Below are 21,669 nucleotides of genomic sequence, written 5' to 3' on the forward strand. Positions count from 1 at the left end.
TCAAAACTTATCAATTCTCCAATTAAACCCTTGATTGGATGAATTAAATTAATTCCAAGCTTAATTAAGTCTAAAAATTTATCAATTCTCCAATTAAACCCTTAATTGGATTAATTAAATTAATTCCAAGCTTAATTAGATTAATTTCAAAGTTTAATTAAACCCCAAAACTTCCAATCATTTTGTCCTTAACCCAAATTTTAATTCATTCTGCATTTATTTCATTTTACTTGTTTTTCCATCATTATTATTATTATTATTCCATCATTTTTTATTCTTTTCAGTAAATAAAATAATAATAATAATTAAAATAAAATGGTCAAAAATTGAGTTATGACATTAAGTAAGCATCGTACTCCAACTCTCCAAATGAGTCAGTATTCCCCAGCAAATCCAAGTCATAAACATAAATATCTCCATCAATATTCTTATGAGTCTTGATCTTCTTGTTTGCATGCTCTCTATCACACAAAAGACCAAGGCATAACAGACATGAGACTACACCAACCCTAACTCTCACACGTTATTCCCACCAAGAGGAACAATATTTAATTTGTAACAAAGTGTTATATACTCACCTCACTAAGAATTATGTCGCTGCTAAAGACAACTTACACAACTAAAATGATTTTACAGACCCTATGAAACACTTACAAAACATTAAAAGCATCCTCGAGCTAGTGATAACAAAGAGTGATGCCATGTGTAAGATTTTTATAATAACGTTTCACGGATCTACTAAGGTGTGGTATCATAGCTTTAAACCTGGCTCAATTCTAAGTCTTTATGATCTCTATATAAAGCCCATCTCTCATTTCAACACCAGCATTCCTGCCGAAAAGAGCACCATCAAGCTCTTTGTCATCACATAACGAGATGATAAAAACACGAGGGCATATCTCTAGAGATTTAACAAGGAAACATTAAGCATCAAGAAGCTACTTGAACTCATCACCACCAAAGCCTTAATCAATGGAGTCTATAACTATTCCTTATAAGAAATGTTATACATACTCCTTGATAAAAATCTCCTTAACATCAACCACGTGATGGAAAATTATATTAGGGTAAACGAAGCTAGCGTGAGCAAACAAGATCATCCATGTTTCCACACATAAGAAGAGTCTCTACCATGCCATCAATCTCCAACATTAGTATCCAAAAGAAGCCTTAAGAGGAACATCTATGATCGTTTGACATTCCCTGAGCTTATGACCATACTTCTCACAATGACAAGTGTTGAGACTTTGGCTAATATAAAAGGAAAAGAATCCTTGCAACACTCATGTCCAATGAAAAATGCTTCAAATACAAAGAACTTAAACAAGTTTCATCTTTTTCATTACGATTATGACACAACAAAAAAAAGTGTCACACACTCATAAAAAAGATTAAAGATTGATCTATAAATGGTACCTTCAAGAATTTATAAAGGAAGAGATATAATATGAACAAACAGGAAATAATACTCGTGATGTATATTACCTTAGATAAGATAAATTTCAGAAATTGCATCTTCATCATTTTTGGAGTTTTTGTTTAAAAGTAGTGCATTTTCATATCTCTAAACATGAAAGGTCTCTATGGAATTTCCATGGAAAAATCTCCATTAATCTTTATTTTATCATTAGGTCATTATGATCGATTTTGCATGGATTCAGTGACCAGTTGTCTTCAGGTCCCCTTGTCTTTTTCTTGCTCGTCGACGTTCTTGGCTAGTATATGAAATGTTACAATCAAACTTGTCTTCACCATACAGGAACAATAACAGGTCTATTTTGTCGTTAGGTCACTGTGACCGATTTTCCTTGGATTCAGTGATCAATTATCTTCATGTCCCTTTATCATTTTCTTACTCGTCGATACTCTTGGCTTGTATATGAATTGTTACAATCAAACCTGTTTTCACCATACAAGAACAATATTAAGTACTACAAGACTATTAATTGCAAATGTAATTTGGAGATCTTTTTAAGAAAACCACATAAGTTCTCATTGATAATGTCACATTCAAAGAAGAATTATCCAATGTCCCCAATAATCAGTCCTCCAATGTCATTTGATGAAGGATCATCGTATTGTCAAGAGTCACTATCTCTTTTCCTAAGCAAACAAAGTTTATAATCAGGGACAAGGCCAGAACCCAAGCACTCTTTTACAGAACAAAAGATTTTAGCAAGATCATATGTATTATCAAGTATATTCATAAACCCATAAACAATGTAATTGTCTAGGGACAATGTTACAGAGCCACGAACAAACGGTGTAAGTTGATTTTTGACCTCATTTCTTATGTCATTGATATATAGCTAAGCAAATTTCAGTGTTTCCTCTTCATTAAGCAAAAGGAACCCATAACATGATGGCAATGACCATTTATTTTAAAGAAATATGGTCCTAAATATTCATTAACAGAGTGGTTAACATTAGTGCCCATTAAAGTAAAAACAAACTTTGAGTTATATGCATAGTTGTTATCCTAAAACCTTTTGGCAATTAAGAAGCTTTGGAGTTGGGCGTGGAGAAGGTAATTTGATTTTCCCATTTAAACAACAAAGAGAGAAAAATGATTTTGTTTGTGATGAACCCATCAGCATTTTTTCACACCAAAAAAGAGCATTGTAATGACGGAACTTGTAAGTCATGTTACCTAAATCTACATATTAATAAAACAATCCTAAACAAAATTTAAAGAAACGATAAGGGTAGTTGAAATGATAGATAAAGGCAATTCTAATAGCGACACTTGGAGCATGCATGAGAATCTACGATCTATTACTCGGATCATAAAACAAAGGTATAGACTAGCATGTGTCTACATCCAGTGGAAATGAGTCATTTTTTCCATTTTCATTATTGAGGAACTCAAAAGCCGAGTTAATATAAGTTTTCCATGACAGGGTGAGATTGTAGTGTTTGGTGTTGGCTAGTTATGGGATAAAAGGTTCAATATGAAACCTCGGGTCGAAAGGAAAAGGAAAGAAAACCTAAGAAGTCTAAGCTATTGGAACTGAGTTAGTTAATAATGTCCTAGTTTTTAGGATTAAGAGATTAGGTTTGATTTATTATTTGCACATTAAACCACATTTGTAAAAGTGTTAAAAGTGGGTTATCCATTTTTTTTTGTTTTCTATTGTAATGGTTTGATATATAAACCAGCTTTACTATTGAATAAAGGTGCAGTCTTTCATTCTTCAATTATAAGAGGCTTAAGTGCTTAAACTTGTCTGACTCTAACAATTGGTATAAGAGCTTCATCACACGGGCCTGATCGAGAGAAGGGATATCTTCTTGTGAAGAGAAAAAAAATGCAAAGAAGGAAGAAGGTGAGATCATCAGGATATCATAGGCAAAGAGAGTGCAGAGAAGGAAGAAGGTAAGATCATCAGGAGGTCAAAGGCATGACAACTAAAGGAAATTTCGTTCAACCAGCTATTTCCAAGTTTGATGGTCACTAGACCATTAGGCCATGCTGATGGAAAATTTCCTATGATCCAAAGAGTATTGAAGTTTGATCAAGACTGAAATTCCCACAATTGCAACTAAAACAGAACAGACGGAGGCACAACAAAAAACCGTAGAGGACATAAGGCTGAAAGATTTGAAAGTAAAATTTTTTCTCTTCCAAGCCATTGATTGTACCATTATAGAGACAATCTTGAATAAAGATTCTACAAAAGAAATATGAGATTCCATGCGTCAAAAGTATTAAGGGTCTACTTAGGTGAAACGAGCTCAATTACAAGCCGTTGCGGATAGAATTTGAGCTTCTTATAATGAAAAAAGGAGAGAGTGTTGATGACTATTTTGGTAGAACTCTTACTATTGCCAATAAGATGAAATCTCATGGTGAATGTATGGAGCAAACTATCATCATTGAGAAGATTTTGAGATCCATGACGACAAAGTTTGATTATGTCGCATGCTTTATCGGGGAATCACATAACCTTGCTGAAATGACCATTGATGAGCTTTAAAGCAACCTGCTTGTGCATGAGCAAGTAATGAAAGGATGCAAAAAGGAAGAGCAAGTTCTCAAGGTCACGTCTAAAACAAAGGAAGATGATTGATTTGGAGGTAGAAGTAGAGGTCATAGAGGCTTCAGAGGCAGAGGCAGAGGCAGAGGTAGAGGTCGGGGAAGACAACCTTTCAACAAAGCCATCATTGAGTGCTTTTGATGTCATAAACTAGGACATTTTTCTTATGAATGTCCTAATTGGAAAAAGGCAGCTAATTATGCAGAACTGAATGAAGAAGATGAAATGTTGCTCATATCATATGTGGAACTTCATAAATTAACCAGAGAAGAGATATGGTTTTTGGACTCAGGTTGTACCAGTCATATGAGTGGGAATAAACTGTGGTTTACAGAATTAAATGAAGAGTTTAGACATTCAGTCAAACTAGACAACAATTCAAGAATGACAGTAATGAGAAAAGGGATGTGTGAAACTGATTGTAACTGGAGTAATGTAAAAGATTGGTGGTGTTTACTATATCCCATAGTTGAAAAACAATTTGCTAAATATGGGTCAACCATAGGAGAAAGGCCTATCAATACTTATTCAAAACAACATGTGCAAACTATATCATCCAACTAGAGGCCTCATTATAGAGATAGTCATGATTGCTAACAGAATGTTCATTATGCTTGCAACAATACCTCCAAAAGAACCAGTAGCCTTTTTTGAACTAGTAAAGATGGTGAAACATAATTATAGCACAACAAGTTTGCTCATCTTAGTTTTAAGGGCTTAAGGACATTACAAAAGGATGGTTGAAGAGCTGCCATCACTTAAAGCCCCTACAAAGGTGTATGCTGATTGCTTAGTTGGGAAACAACATAAGGATAATATTCCAAAGAAAAGCAACTGGAGAGCTTCAAACAAATTGCAACTTGTTTATTCGGACATTTATGGACTTATGAACCTAAAATCCAACAGAGAAAATAGGTACTTAATCACTTTCATTGATGATTTTTGTAGAAAGGGTTAGGTTTATTTCATTTCAGAAAAGTCAGAAGCTCTTAATATGTTCAAAAGGTTCAAAAGTTTAGTTGAGAAAGAGGCTGGTTCTTTAGTGGGTTATTTACGAACTGATAAAGATGGTGAATCCACTTTTTTAAAAAATCAATGAGTACTATAGTGTGAATGGGATCAAGAGACAATTAACTTCAACATACACTCCTCAGCAAAACGGAGTTACTGAGAGAAAGAATCAGACGATCATAAATCTAGTTAGAAGCATGTTGTCGAAAAATATATTCCTAAAGACTTCTAGCTGGATGTAGTATACTGATGTGTACATGTACTGAATAGGATTCCTACCTTGGCAGTTAAAGAAATCACACCTGAAGAGGCATGGAGTGGTGTTAAACCCTTAGTTGAATACTTTCGAGTGTTTGGTTGCATTGGCCATGTATATATTCTGGATGTGAAACAAACAAAGTTGGATTCAAGGAGCTCAAAATATGTATTGTTGGGAGTAAGTGAAGAAACAAAAGGCTACAAAATATATAATCCAATCACAAAGAAAGTGATGATTAGTCGAGATTTAATCTTTAAAGAAAATAAAATGTGGAACTGGACAGAAAGTGTTACCAATGTGCTGCTAAAGTGGGGAGATGCTGAGAATGATATAACTAAAGAAGAATTAGAAGAAAATGAAGATGAGATTAAAGAGAAAAAGCAAGAACAGAATGAGGCAATTGGAGTAATCAATCCTTTTTTTTTTAATCAAGATTGTCTTCAACTTCAATAAGCTCAGCCGAACATAATAAGCCTAATCAACCTGCTGCCAAAAACCGAAGAACGCTAACTAGAGTAATCAATTCTTCTTTACAAGTCTGTCTTTAACAAGCTCAACCGAAAACAATAAGTCTAATCATTTTGTTGCCAAAAATTGAAGAACACCATATTAGATGGAGGATTATGTCACAGGTGCAGGTTTATTTGAATAAGAAAAAACTCAAAACATGGTACTTTATACCGGTGTTGGAGATCCATACACCTATGAAGATGCCTTTAAAAGTCAAAAGTAGAGAGAAGCCATGGATAATGAGATTTATGTAATAGAAAAAAAATGGTACGTGGGAACTAACTGTGTTACCAAAGAATGCAAAAAAGATTGGAGTAAAATGAATATACAAGACAAAGCTCAATAAGAAGGGGGAAGTTGACAAATACAAGGCTAGACTTGTAGCAAAGGGGTATGCACAACAACATGAGATTGACTACACTGAGGTGTTCACACCAGTGGCAAGATAGGACATAATCTGGATGGTTCTAGCTATGACAGCACAGAGAAAATGAAAGGTGTATCAACTGGATGTAAAAAGTGTGTTTCTTCATAGAGAATTAGAAAAAGATGTATACGTAGAACAATCCTTTGGTTATGAGAAGAAGAGAGAAAAGTACAAAGTTTTCAAGTTAAAGAAAGCTTTATACAGCTTGAGGCAGGCACCACGAGCCTGAATTAGTAGAATTAAATCATATTTTTTTAGGGAAGGGTTTGTTTGATGTCTAAGTAAGCATATTTATTTGTCAAAACTCAAGGAGAAGGAAAGATTCTGATAGTGAGCATATACGTGGATGACTTGGTATTCACTGGAAGTGATACGGAGATGTTTGCAGAGTTTAAAGCTTTAATGAAACGGGAGTTAGATATGACTGATTTAGGTAAAATAAAGTTTTTTCTCGGAGTAGAGGTTGTGCAGAATGATAAAGGAATTTATTTGAGTCAAAAGAAATATGCTCTAGAAATTTTAGAAAGGTTTGGCTTGGAGAATGCACATTTAGTTTGCAATCTAATGGTACTAGGTATTAAACTAATGAAGAATGAAAATGGAAAGCAAGTGGATATGACTCAATACAAGCAGATGGTATGAAGTCTTATGTACTTATCAGTAACTACATCGAACCTTATGTTTGTGGTTAGTCTGATCAGTAGGTATATGAAGAGACCTACAAATCTATTATGCAAGCTATCAAGAGAGCTTTGAGATATATGAAGGGATCAATGGACTTGGGAATTTACTACAAAAAGGGAGCTGCAAGTTATGAAATGTTAATGGCCTTCTCTGATAGTGACTATACTGGTGATCAAGATGATCGTAGGTTTTTATGCTTAATAAGGAGTAGTTGCTTAGAGTTCGAAGAAGCAATCAATGGTTTTCTTGTCAACAACCAAGGTAGAGTTTATATTTACAGCTCATTGTGCTTGTTAGGTGGTGTGGATGAGAAAAGTGCTTGAAAGGGTAGATTGCAAGCAAGATATACCTACTATCATATACCGTGATAACTTGTCTACAATTAAATTAGCAAAGAATCCAGTTATACATGGCAGAAGCAAGCATATAGATATTAGGTTTCACTTCCTGCGTGAGCTTTGCAAAGAAGGTATAATTGAGTTGAAGTATTAAAATTCATGAGACCAAATTGCTATATTATGACAAAAGCTTTGAAGATGGATGCATTTAAAAAGCTGAGAAGCTTGCTAGGTGTATGTGTGGTATCAAGTGGGTAAACTGTTTGCTGAAAGCAATGCAGTTTAAGGAAGGAATTGTTGGAACTGAATTAGTTAATAATGTACTAGTTTTTAGGATTAAAAAATTAAACTTGATTTACTCTTTGTGTGTTTTAGGAGTATTAAACACGGGTTGTATATTTTTTTGTTTTTTTTTGTAATGGTTTGATATATAAACTAGCTTTAGTTGCATTCTTTCATTCTTTAATTTTGAGAGGCGTAAGTGCTTAAACTTGTTCGGACTCTAACATAAGCAACAACATGAAAATACCCTACAAACAAAGCATTTCAAGTGAATCTAACTCTCATCTCTTTTCTTGATAAGTCATTGAAATTGGGTTAAACATGAAACCTGGCGCAAACAGCACCATATGATAGCAGGGGAAAAAACCGAAATAGAATGTTTGATTCATGAAACGGGAGAAAAAAAAAAGAGTTGCGCAGGGAAAAAAAAACAAAGGAAATGTACTTGGTAAGATTGCCAAACAAGCCAAGTAAGCAGACAAATTAAAGATCAACTAATGGAGGCAACACATCAAGTCGTGATCTTTTATCAGAGACGAAAAACCAAATACTATAGTAAAAGGCTGTGAATGGAAAATAAGGGAGAGAAGCAGAGAAAGTAAGAAGGCATACAACATTGAAAAAAACAGGAAAAATACGGAGCACTAAACAGAGGTTAGGCGTGCAAAACAACAAACAAAGAAGAAATGAAATTCAAGAAAAAGAAAAAAAGTCAACGTAGAGCAATATAAAATAACATTGCATTGAGCATGTGTAGAAAGGCATGTATAAAGGAACCAAGCAGACGCAATTATGACACGGAAAGAACAGCATACATCTGAGAAAAAAAAGAGAGGACCTATAAGCTCTAAGGAAAAAAACCTGAGGTACCTTGAGAAGGGGAGCAGGAAACCTGATAACCCAAACGCCTGTCGCTGAGAAAACAAGGTGAGACAGTGGGGGGAAAAAAGCTGGAGTTAAAAAGTCATGAGATCCAAATAAAAAAATCAAGATGAGCTGGAAAAAAAAAGCCAAAAGCTTGCATAAACAGTGTATAGCTGAATAGCAAGCATTAATATAAATTGAGATCCAAAAACCAAATCGCAAGGTGAATAACTTCTTCTTTTTTTCATGGCTGTTGATTGAAAGAAGTCTGAGAGACCTGAATTGTGTAAAGAAGTAATGAGAATTCATCAAATTCCTAAGGCTTGAAACTGCCATAAAAGGCCGGAAATTGCAGGGGGGGAATCAACAGCTCGATGTGGTCTGACATTCTTAGAAGCAGGTCAGAACATGCTGCTGAAACAGCTCTGACAATAAAATAACAACGACAACCTACACTGCATTGACAGCAATGTTCCATTCTCAACAGAAACCCCGAGTGGATGTGTGAACACCATAACAAATCCCAAAACTAATGGACATCTATGGAAAACTGGGAAACTTACAGCCTACAAAACAAATCAAAGAAAGGCAAGGAAAAATGAAGCTAAAAAGAATGAGAAACCACAACAGAACAACTAAAAGAAAACGATCCTGTAATGGGACCATCCAAAAGGGAGCAGAGTTTTCAGTAGCTAAGAAATTGCTGCTGGTTGGGAAAAAAACAGGACGCCAAAGTGCCAGCTGCAGCTGTGACAACCGCAAGGACAGATTGCAACAAAGTAGAAGATAGAGGCAGTAGGGAAAGATAAGCAAAATAGATTTCCCTACAACAACCAGCCATGCCCTTTATTGTGTAAGATGGAACAACAACATCATTGTCCCATGTAACGGAAAACACCTGAGACAGTGTCACAGGATTTGCACAGGTGATGAAATGCAGCTAAAGGTAATGGTTTTATCAAAGACAAAAAAATAAAATAAAGCAAGAGTGGTAACAGGTCTCGGGATCAACAGTCCCTCGTGAACTTCTGATGTAATGTTGTAAAAAAAAGTAACAAACACCATGACCTCTCAGCGGATAAGGAGATGATGAGCTAGTCCCTATTCCCTGAATTCAAGGCTCCCCTAAGCGGACTCTAAATGTAGAAATAATTCGCAAATTGTCGAAAATGCGCAAACCTACATGCATCACCTTAAATGTCTGGAGAAAACCAATACAAGCAAAGGAACCCCAACATTCAGCTAACTTTGAAAGGTAGCTTAGTCAGCAAAAATGATAAATGAAAAAAATAAATCCTATCCATGTCTATTCCATGTATTAACTTCACAATAAAAGATCCTATCCCCTTCGGTCCAACATAAAAGTCATAACCTTGTTGCTTTTAATGGCTGAATCTTAATCAAAACGAATTTAAACACTTTAGGCCACCAATCTCAGGGCAATTTCCTCAACTAAGCATGCAGTTCCCCCCTACAATGTCAAAAACTTGGGACGCAATCCTGCGTTTTCTTGTTTCAATTGACTGAATCATTTCTGTATTAAAAGGATTAAACAACGGGTTAGACGTCATAAACCAATCTTATAACAACATTTACAGAGACTAGATCAATGCATCAGCCAACCTAGCCACTAACATCCATAAGGGAAACCTTTTAACTGACTGTTTTCCTATGACGCTCACACCTCTCTATCTGAAATATATTTTCTCAAATAACCTCTCACAGCAGCTCAAGCAAGAGTTCAAAAAAAATCATTTCAGAAAATATATATCTTGCAGCAAGGAGCAACACACCTCTACTCTGAAACTCCCATACCAGCAAAGAATAAAGCATTGAATTATGAAACAAAGCATCGGTTCACAGCAGGAAGGATAATTCAAAGAAAATCAGCGAAACAAGCTAGAAAAAGCTCAAAATTCCAGCAGCAGAGCAAAAAAAATTAAAAAACGGAGTGAAAATGGCCTGACACACTTACCTTGAAAGGGGACGGAAAAGACAACAGAAAAAACGACTTAAAATGTTGAGGAGGACCACAAAGGACACTGGAACCTGTGAAAGCAAAAAAACACAGATGATCAAGAGGAATAAAAAAGCAGAAGTGCATCGAAAACAAAAGGCAAAAAGTGGGGAAATCAAACTTTTACATGAGAAAATCCAACACCAAAAGAAATCAAGAAAAGAGTATAGAGGAGTGTAAGCAACCCATCCCAAACAAAGTTGAAAAGCTGCAATCCAAACTGCTTGAATAATAAAACTAAGGAAGAGAAGAAAAAAAGAGATGATGCATCCTGCCTCTGTCTAAGCAGAAACCAAAAAAGGAGAAGAGCCAGTACACCCTAAAGCAGAACCTAAAGCATTATATAAGGGCAGGAGAAAAGGGCAATGTATGCCTGCCATGCTGACCAAAAAAAAAAAACAGGATGACACAAACCAAGCACAAAGGAACAGTTTAGATTAGACATGCTTGAAAGTGCATGAGTATTAAAAAAAAATCCAATCACCTAACCCAGTCAAAGCCAAACTAACCCATCAGAATCCCTCACCATGAATTGATATTTCCCGCCCAAGAAAAAACAGGACAACTCTCCCCTCAACAAAGGACATTCCTAGCAATATGCCAACCTCAACATGCATTCAATGGATGGATGTCGGCTCAAAGAGCCCAGACCCGTAACGCCCTACCCACCTTTCATGGGCAACGAGAAACGCCCCCAGCTCTGCGAAACCCAAAACAACAGCCTTAGAACCTAGCAGAATGATCCAACACCCATCAAGCAATAACATGGCGAGATTTAAGGAAGCAACTTATGGGTAGCCTCAAGTGAGACTGTCAAACGCATGTTAGGCCCTAAATTCCTGGAAAAGGAAGCTTGCCAGCCGAGAGAAATGCTCGCAGATCAATCATAGAAAGAGAAGAAAGATAAAGGCCCTGTTACGCCCAGCCAAGCCACTGAAAACACCATGTTAAACAGAAGAGAACCTGCCCATAAAAGAGCCAGCCAAAAAAGCAAGTCCATGGTGCCCCAGCAGAACAACTAAGAACCTATAAAGAGCTGCCCTGCTGTGGTGCATAGAAATTTGTCTCTTTTTTTTTTCTTTTTCTTTTTTTTAGTTTAACGTGGGTGTCCGAGCCAGCTTGCGCGCACCTCGACTAATTCCACGGGCCCTGAAGTTAACGACCATGTAAGCCTCCAGTGGCCATCATATGAGCAACCACAGGGCTCGAACCTGAAACCATAGAGGGAGCAAACCTCTTGGTCCCAAACTTTTATCACTGAGTCACCACCTAGAAAGTTAAAAATTTGTTTCTTTGATAATATTAGTAATGTCACTCAAGGTTTAATGATCATAATCACCGACTTACCTCAGTGTCTCAATGCTTCTATTTAGAGTGTGTATGTTTTTTATGTTGTTTTTATGGTTATAATTTTAAAAATTAAGTTTTAAAAAAGTATGATTAGCTGTGATTGGTTGAATTTAAATACGTGTTTTGTAAAAATTATAGTTGAAGTTTATATAAAATAAAAAATATGTATAAAATAATTGGAGGAAGTGTGAATGCAGTTGTTTTTTAAAGTATTTTTTACTTGAAAATACATCAAAATAATATTTTTTTTATTTTAAAAAAATTATTTTTGATATCATTGCATCAAAATGATCTAAAAACATAAAAATTATATCAATTTGAAGTAAAGAAAAAAATAAAATAAAAATTTAATTTTTTTCAAAAAAACTTTGAAAACATAAACACAAATAGAGTTATATAAAACTCAATTAAAAAAATATAAAAACTCATATACAAAAACTGTATTTCAAACTTAATTTTTTAATAAATCTCATAATATAAAATATAATTTAATCTATTATCAAACACTATATTCTATATTTATATCCGGTGAAAAACAAATACAGCAGAAAACTACGGCTCTCTATATGGAATTAAAGTGATCTATCTGCCAGTAATGTATAAATAGAATTCCTCATCTAATCTGTCACTGTGCGAAAATGCCATATCAAGACTACTTGTGTTTCTCTTAATCAGGAAAAACACATTTTTCTGCATCAGCATGGTGTATCTAAATAAATTCTTTAAAGCGTTTATCTTTAGATTTAAACATTAAAAAAAATCAATTAATAAATTATACGTCAAAGTTAAAATTAATGAAAGCTTCAAAACAAAGGTTTAATAATAATAATAATAATAATAATAATTTGGATAGTATAGTAAATAGAATGACGCTTATAAAATATTTTATAAAAAGTTGATTAGCTGAAAGTATTTAATTAACAAATTAGGCTTAAAAACTAATTATAAAATATTTTATATTTTATAAAATATATGATAAAGAATAAAACCAAAAAATATATTTTATGCAAAATAAGCGTGCTCTAATATATATATATATATAAAACCTGGTTGTTTAATGAGGGAGAATTGAATTGTTAATGGGAGAGGTTGGCTATTCTATAACTGAATAGCTGCCTGCCATCAAATTTACATGAGCAATTTCAGTTTCAGTACTAATTATAACTACCTGATTCGTACATTAACTGTACAGTATTAAGGCTTCAGTCGGTATAAGCTTGTGGGTCTGGCGATAAAGAATTAGGTGAGCTAGACTTATCTGAACCCACATCTTTAGAGGGTGCATGTTAAAGATGGTGCATGTTAGTGTAATCTACCGGTAATAATTGATTTTTAAAGTATTTTTTATTTAAATATTATTTAAATAATATAAAAATAAATTAATCTCAAACAACTCCTCAAAAACCAACAAAGTGTTAATCTCGTGTTTAAGACATCTTTATATCCATGCAATGATAAAAATACAAGTTTAATTCCTATGAAATGTAATTTTAGAAGAGACAATCATAAATCTCGAACAGAACTAATCTCATTCTATAAAAAGAATGTAAAGATATTGATGTAAAAATCAGAAAAAAAAAACAATTTCTCAGAAAGATAAGATATACTTGTGTCGTCATCACAAACATCACTCATTTAAACATGATTATTAAACTTTATTAAAATCAGTGAAGCGATTGGATCATAGTTAATATATGAAAAAGTTTGATTTCAAAAAATAAATATTCTCTCTCTATGGTTATTTTTCTGTTTTTTTAATTTAAATTTTTGTTTATCTTGTGAGCCCTTTATTTAACCAGGCCAATTACAAATCTAATTTTTTAATATCTAAAACCCAGATAAAGCTCTGGTTCACCTCGTAGGCCGGGTTTTGCAACAAGGCATTTAAGGAAGCTGGTATTTTTATTGACAAGATGAGTCCGTGCAAAATAAAGAACATGCAGACACGTCTTCGTGGTTGGAACTCAAATAATTATGTTCCATCATTGGCACAATGAATTTTTTATAATAATAATAATAATAATAATAATAATAATAATGATAATAATAATGATTTAACCATAACAGCCTTTACCCAGACAATGGTAATCAAACTTAGGAGTTCTGCTTGAATGCAATAAATCCCACTCAATTACTTCCTCTAATTAATGTAATTAGTATATGGTCAAATTCTAGGTTTTCATAATAATATTCTTGATGGAATTTTATACCTTCCCTAATTTAATCTCTTATACTTTGACCTAAGATTGGCAACCTTCGATCTCCTGGTTTATTACTCATCAAAATTAAATCAAGCTAAAATATTTTTATTATATATATATATAGGTGATTAGGTGTGATTGTTAAGAGGGAGGGGAGGAATCGAATATAATACGTTAATTTATTTAAGTTTGTGAGTATTATGGAAAAAACTTCAGTAATTTTTTTTTAATGAAAAACCACGGATAGAAAACTATGTCGTTTTAAGAGAGATTAGAATTATCTGAGATCACCGGTCAAGGATATGATACAAGTAAGAAGGGTTAGCAGGCTACAAATACATAAATACATAAACCTATAGGTAAAAAATAAAAATCCAAAAACTGCACAAATGGCATGGATTTTAACGTGTTAGCAATTCATTGGTCAACAAAAGAATCTCTCAACAGCCAGATCTCCCTAATGGATCCCGATGTTGTTTCCTAATCACCGTCAATGTAATCAGGACCAAGTCAAAAGGGAACATTTAAAAAAACAAATCTCACCCGTCCATTATATCAACGGCTTTCCTTCATTCAGTGCCTCCGTGTTTAACTCTTCACTTCACGCTCTCTCCACTCTTCAGAAACCAGAATCAAAGCACCCACAAACTCAAAATTAAAGTAAAACTTAAAAAAGAAAAGATGGGAGAGAGCGCGAGAAATAGTACGCGGGTAGCAGAAACTGAGATTCCGGAATCCTCGATCACAAGTTTCTCAAAGAAAATGGATTTTGATTTCGAAGAGTTTAACTCACCTTCGTTGAATTTGAAGCTCCAACCTCATCGTTGCACCGATACGTCGCCGCAGAAAGTGGTTTCACCTGGAAATTCTTCGAATCCCAGTGGCGTTCTAACCGGATTTTCCAGCTGCGGCGACTCTCCAGTACTTTCATGCTGCTCCAGCAATGCACCGGTCCAGGTTGTGAAGGATAGCTTGAGGTTTCTAGATCTAGAGGTGAATTTGAAGTTCAAAACTTAGAAGTTGGCTAAATTTTGGTCATGTTTTGTTTCTGTTTGTTCGCAGAGAAAATAGAGGAAAAAATAAACAAGCATTTGAGATGCTTCTGGAATCCTCATGCGAGTTTAAAACTCTTCTCAGTTTGCGTAAACTTTCCTTTTTTTCTCAGTGAACAAACAGAGGCGTTCGTTCAGATTCTATCATGGAATTTAAGTTTTGCAATGTGTTGCAGCTTGTTTTGTGAGAAAAGAAAGAAAAACAACCGGGAAGCTTTAGATTTTGACAAGCTTTATGAATATGAAGTTTTTCTCAGTCCACGCAGGTTTTTCTCACTAAACAAACAAAGACATACAAAATTTGTGACGTGGTTTGATTTTACAGTTTGTTACTGTTTGTTTGCCGAGAAAACGAAGGGAACAGGATTTCACACTCTCTCTTTCAAAATTAAATAAGTTTTGTTTGTTCGTGGTCGTTACTATCTTTTCCATTATTCTTTAAATTTCAGTTTCAGTTTCTCGTGTTTAAATAAGAGTACCTAGCATTAATTAGCAGTAATAATTATGAAATCTTATTTATATTTGCAGGCGAAGAGTCCCGAAACGGAAAGCTCAACGTGCAATGACAGGAAATTCAGGTTCAAATAATTTATAAGCTATCACCTTCGCTTCATTAATTAATATTCCTTTATGGTCTCAGAAAACGAAACCGTCCTTAACCTCTTCATTTCTCCAAACTAAAAATCACCCTCCCTTGCTTGGCAGCAGAGAAACCACTCCTTCAAGCGACTTTCACGGCAGCGGTACCGATCACATGGACACACCGGCAGCTATAGAGAAGATGGAAAGTCTTCGCCCGAGAGATTCACAGGCGGTGAAAATGCCGAGTCAGGCGGAGATCGACGAGTTTTTCACGGGGGCAGAGAGAGAGGAGCAGAGAAGATTTGCGGAGAAGTAAGTGGTCCTATTGTGCAGTGTGGCAGTTACTTTTTATGTGGTGTGGCGTGGGATAAGGAGCGTGGAGAGAACGGAAGAGTAACTAACTGCTAACAAACTTGTATTCGAGATTTGCAGGTACAACTATGATGTTGTGATGGATTTGCCAATGGAGGGTCGCTACCAGTGGATTTGCTTGAAGCCATAGAGGATCGATAAGGGAGTTACAGGGGTAGTAGCCTTCGTCTAGCACGTGACCATTGAAATTGCCAATTTCAGGGAAGGTTGTCTGGTTTGCTGCTGTACAGTTTCTTTTTTCTTTCGTGGAGGTCTCGCATTATTTATATAATATCTGAAGCCCGATACCATACAGTGATCGAAACGAGGTTCTTGAATAAAATTCCCAGGACTTTGAGTGGCGGGCGGGTACTACGGTAGCAATTCTGGCGGTTGTTTTTTGGACTTGCAGGCATGGGATGGGTTTTATTTTGTTCTTGTATGGGGAAAAAGTATTTTTTTGTTTGAGCTTTAGGCTTGGCTGTTTATGGCAGTTCTCTTTTTTGTTTGTTTTTTCAGAGAAGGCTTCTTCTTTTTTTTTATCGTTACCTCCATGTCTCCTTTCTGCTTAATCTTTGAATATTATCTGAAATATCAGGCCATGATCGATGATTTCTTCTGCAAACATATATATATATATATATATATATATATATATATATATATATATATATCTTGGAGGGGTTTTTTTTTTTTTTGAAATTAGAACAGCGGCTAAAAGAATTTATTAATTTAAATGAAAACAAACAGAAAAGGGTTTCTAATTAATTCTGGAGTTTTCTTTATAAAACCGTTCCTGCATTGAGATCATCTCGAGCTAGAAATTCGAGATATCATCCATCCATCCATCCATCCATACATGCATATACGAGACGCTGGAGCAGATCGAGACGAGCACGCACGCATGAGGGGCGAAAATGGTAAATTTGGAGGCTTATCATGTTCGTCTAATCAATTATTAATTTGTTTGCTTCGCGGTGGAAACATGCTTCTGGGGATCGGATACGTTGTGATATGTTGTCCCTCGGAGAGCTGACATTATTGGCTGTATTGTACTGGTGAGAGCATAACAGATATTTCTTGCTCAAGAAGCCAGCTTTACAGGATAGAAGATCTTCACCGTTTAAAAGAAAGCACGGCAGCATCTTCCCATAGAAAGGTAAAAAAATCGTTATCGAGATAACCGAGCAGATCAGGATAGCAAGCACAAAGCTCGCCGGAGGAGGGAAGGAAACAATTATGGAGAAACTAGCTAGACTGGCGGTACATTGCACGTTGGCTAGCTGATTAAGGGCATTGACAACGACATACAAGTGGCAAGATCATAGCGATCGAGCCACAAGTTCATAAATTTGGAAAAAGACGATTGAAAGAAAGAGGGCAGAACGTGCAGTGTGCTTGCCATGTATTATAGCTTGGTGGCTGGCTTTGGATCTGATGAGCCACTAATTAAATTGCTATTTGCAATAATAATAAAAATAACAAACAGATATGGTCCTTGTGGGGGTATAGAATGCATTGCTTGTTAACGAGAGATCAGTATGGTCTCTTTCGATTTTGCTGTTTCTTACAGTTTATCTGTTTACGAAACTGATTAATTATGAGGTTTACAACGAAGAATCGCTTCTGTTTTTGCATCTCGGTAACCATTATTTTTTAAAATATTTTTTATTTAAAAATATATTAAAATAATATTTTTTTATTTTTTAAAAATCATTTTTAATATCAAGACATTAAAATAATTTAAAAATATCAAAAACATATTAATTTAAAAAAAATTAATTTTTTTAAAAAAACTAGAGTTTTTAAAACATACAAATAAAAGAGAATTACATCCTTTTGGTAAATTAAATATCTCCTTGTGCATAAAGTAAGAGTAACAAATATTCTATTGACCCGTCATCTTTGCAGGTATCTTTTTGGTCAACTTGGAGAAAGGTTCCCTCTCCCTCTCCCTCGTGTTTTTGTATTTGTTTACCCTCCTTCTTTTTTTTTTCACTCGTTCAAGATTTTAAAGTGAAGTGTTAGCGTGATCAGTCACGTACACACAGATTCATCTTCATTATTGTGTGTTTCAAACGTATTTAGATTGTTAGATTGGTGTCCCAGCAAAAAAACAAATTATTAAAATGAAAATATGTTACATTGATTTGTGTTAATTTAGATTAATTTATAAAATTTATAATTTAGATAATAAGATCGTGTTAATTTAGATTAATTTATAAAATTTATAATTTAGATAATAAGATCATGATAATGCTATATAAAATAAATCAAAATAAATTATGAAACTCAATTCCAAATCAACTCAGTGTTGAAGAATAAAATTAAAAAAAAAAACAACATAAATTAACTTGTCAAACTCATAACCCGAGTCATGAAACTGGATATTCTCCTAAAAATAAACAAAAAGAGAAAAATAAGTTAACTTGTGATCAAGATCATAAGATTACGATAACTTTATATAAAGAAAATAAAAACAAATTATGAAACTTAATTTTCAACAAATCCATTATTATAGGGTAAAATTGAAAAAAAAATCAATCTAAAAACAAGATGCAATAAAATAACTTGAGTTTACTCAGGTTTACCTGCAAAATATATAATCTGAGTCATAAGATTATTATAATTTTATAGAAAGAAAACCAAAAAGTATCATGAAATCTAATTCTTAATCAACTCAATGTTGAAGGATGAAATTAAAAAAAATTAAAAAATACAAAAAAAAAACTCGAGTCAATTGGGTTTACTTGACAACCCACGACTAAAGTAATGAGACTATAATAACCTCACAGAAAACAAACCAAAATAAATTATAAAGTTTATTTATCAATCAACTCAATGCTAAACAATAAAATTATAAAAAAATTATAAAAGACAAAAAAAAAACTTAAGTTAAGTAAATCATAATAAAATATGAAGTCAAATCTCGAATAAATTAAATGTTGAAGTATGAAATTAATAAAAAATATATAAATTTAGAAAAAGCCAACAAAACTACAAAACAATAGCATGATATTGCAAGGTAGAGCATAGAAAAATCATGTATTATTAATGTATTCTCAAGACCATATCCCTTTCTTTATAAATTTTTATGAGGGTATTTAGTATTTAGAATTTGTTTGGTAATATGACAGTAGTTATTTTTAAAAATATTTTTTATTTAAAAATATATAAAAATAATATTTTTTATATTTTTTTTAAATTTATTTTTGACATTATTGTATAAAAATATATAAGAAAATACATATTTTAAAGTAAAAAAATAATTTTAGATCCAAATTGTCCGATTCGAAGTAAGAAGTTGACAATTATTGGGTCAATCTGTTGGATGACAGGTCCTTGTTGTATCCTTTGATTAGATCATTCAAAATTCAGGTAACAGCATTGTACCGGTTTTGAAGCTTAAAAAAAAAGAGTTTTTTTAATAGTAAGAAAGGTATAAACAAGCCTAGTTTATTTGCTAAAAAATAATTTTTTTAAGAAAATAAATTATTTTTTAATATTTGGTAGTGTAATAGAAAATAAATTAGAAAATATTTTCTAGTGTTTGGTCATGTCATGAAAAATAAGCTGAAAAATAACTTATTAATGTTTTATTTTTTTCAAGTTTATTAAAATAATAAGGAACAAATCTTACAAATTAAAAAGTTGAATGAGAATGAAATTGAAAAAAAAAAATATAATTTCATAAATTATCTCAAATAAAATAAATAATAATCAAAGTAATAGAGATCAAATCTAACAAATAAAAAATTGAAAAGATGAAGAAATTAAAATAATAATAATTACCATTACATAAATTATTTCTAATAAAATAAGTAACAATCACAATAATGAGGATTAAGTTTGATAAATAAAAAATTTCAATTAAAAAATGATAAGAAAAAAGCAAACAACAATTATAAAAATGAGGATCAAAGTTAATATAAAAATTAAATTGTAAGGCATGAAATTGAAAAAAAAATATTCAAAAAAAATATATAGCAATCAAAAGTTTGAGGCTGGATTTGATATAATCAGCAAATAATATGATATTTATAAAAGTTTGATAAATAAAAATTTTCAATTAAAAAATGATAAGGAAAAAGCAAATAACAATTATAAAAATGAGGACAAAAGTTAATATAAAAAATAAATTGTAAGGCATGAAATTGAAAAAAAAAATATTCAAAAAAAAAAATATATAGCAATCAAAAGTTTGAGGCTGAATTTGATATAATCAGCAAATAATATGATATTTTTAAATTTTTCACAACTTTCAAAAAGTGTTTTCCGTCCAAAATAAAAGAAAAACACTTTCTTGAAAACCAATTCAAATTTTTCTTTGATTGAAAAGTATTTTTTATTGACTAATTTTTTTTTAATAATAAATAAACATAAAAAAATTTAAAAAATAATTTACAAAAAAACTATTTTTCATCGAACAAAAGCCTCCAAAGACAAATGGCGTTTTTATTTGAACACGTTATTCATAATCACGTTTCTATATAAAGACGATTCATAATCGCGTTTCTATTTCCAGCGATGATTTCTAACAACACTACGATCGTAACCGGTTCTACTTTGGTACATGCATGCTCGTGGGTTTTTCCCTTTTCTTACTTCTGCTTCGTGGGCTCGCTTGCTGAGCTCATAGAACTAGATCTTCTAAACAAAGTGTTACACTGGTGATGGCTAATCTAGTACTCTCCTAGCTATATCTCGCTTGCACCAACCTTTGCTTGTTCTGCTTCTTTTTCCTTCGCCTCATGTAGCTCTTCATGATCAGCCATTTGAGCAAGTGACTTGGCCTTTCACCCCAGCTGCTTCCGCTTCTTGCTGCAGTTGCTTGGGATATCTCAGCCTTTTTTGCTCTGGCTTCTTTCTCTTAATTTCACCTGAACCAGGGCTGTGATCTGACCTAGTTTTGTCCAGTTCAGCCTCATGAAGAGAAGCAACTGTACGTTACTGAGGTCATTCCTTTTTGTAACGATATGGCAGCCACCTTCTGGCAATAATAGTAATTTTCCACGTAGCCATTTGATGTAACGATGGGTTGTCAATGATCGATTCATTGAAAGAAAGAAAGAAAAAACGAGATTGGTATTAGAGATTACTAACCATGTTATTTTTCTAAATATTCATCAATTTTATCAAAAAAAGGGGGGAAGTACACACCAGTCAAGGCGTGATTGCTGATATTATTTTACTGGGCTTCGCCTTTTCACTGTTTTAAGTAAGTTTCAGCTTGCACTATCAGTGGCATGTGCCTTACAAATCCTAAATAAACATACGATCTTGCAACCTGAATAGCAGTTTTACAGATTATAGTTTAATTTCATCAAGATGACTTGCAAGAAACGCACTTCTATATATTTAGGATAACACTGAGGTGGAAAAGAAGTAGTTGAACTGGATTCAGAGACTAAAATCACAGAAAGAATTAAAAGAACATGAAATTAGTGATCATTGCCCTCCTCCATATAACATATAAATTTCAAGTTCTTTTCTTTTTTTTTGGTAATTAATAGCTACATTTTCAGTTTTGGAATACCAGTGCGTTTTGCCTTTAGCACCCCTCCATGTATACACAGCCATGTTGAAACGGACTTACTGCTCCTCCATCGGTTGGGTTCTCAAGATTGCCGGCTTGTGCTTAGTTGACCCGTTAAAAATGGAGGGAGAATCAGAAACACCGCGACTGGTTCCACTTGGTGGTGAG

The 21,669-nt window shown here is 33.5% G+C and overlaps 2 protein-coding genes across 3 annotated transcripts; one reads left to right on the plus strand and one right to left on the minus strand.

Moving 5' to 3' along the window:
* Positions 1–1,948: 1,948 nt before the first annotated feature.
* On the minus strand, positions 1,949–11,429 carry LOC133699451 (uncharacterized). Its single transcript, XM_062122688.1, has 6 exons — positions 11,393–11,429; positions 11,095–11,159; positions 10,557–10,748; positions 10,388–10,461; positions 8,419–8,462; positions 1,949–2,103 (listed from the first exon to the last, which is right to left on the minus strand). The coding sequence occupies exons 1-6, from the start codon at positions 11,427–11,429 to the stop codon at positions 2,042–2,044; spliced, it is 474 nt and encodes a 157-aa protein (XP_061978672.1). The 3' UTR covers positions 1,949–2,041.
* Positions 11,430–14,531: 3,102 nt separating this feature from the next.
* LOC133699938 (cyclin-dependent kinase inhibitor 7-like) lies at positions 14,532–16,590 on the plus strand. 2 transcript variants are annotated; one of them, XM_062123461.1, is made up of 4 exons: positions 14,532–14,973; positions 15,561–15,610; positions 15,741–15,926; positions 16,047–16,590. In XM_062123461.1, exons 1-4 carry the CDS (start codon positions 14,662–14,664, stop codon positions 16,114–16,116), a joined length of 618 nt encoding a protein of 205 aa, XP_061979445.1. In that variant the 5' UTR covers positions 14,532–14,661; the 3' UTR covers positions 16,117–16,590. The 2 variants fall into 2 exon arrangements, with proteins under 2 accessions (XP_061979445.1, XP_061979444.1); XM_062123460.1 differs by having other exon boundaries at positions 14,536–14,973; positions 15,738–15,926.
* The last annotated feature ends 5,079 nt before the right edge of the window (positions 16,591–21,669 follow it).

The sequence above is a fragment of the Populus nigra genome, chromosome 7 (assembly GCF_951802175.1).
Source record: "Populus nigra chromosome 7, ddPopNigr1.1, whole genome shotgun sequence".
NCBI classification, from domain to species: domain Eukaryota; kingdom Viridiplantae; phylum Streptophyta; class Magnoliopsida; order Malpighiales; family Salicaceae; genus Populus; species Populus nigra.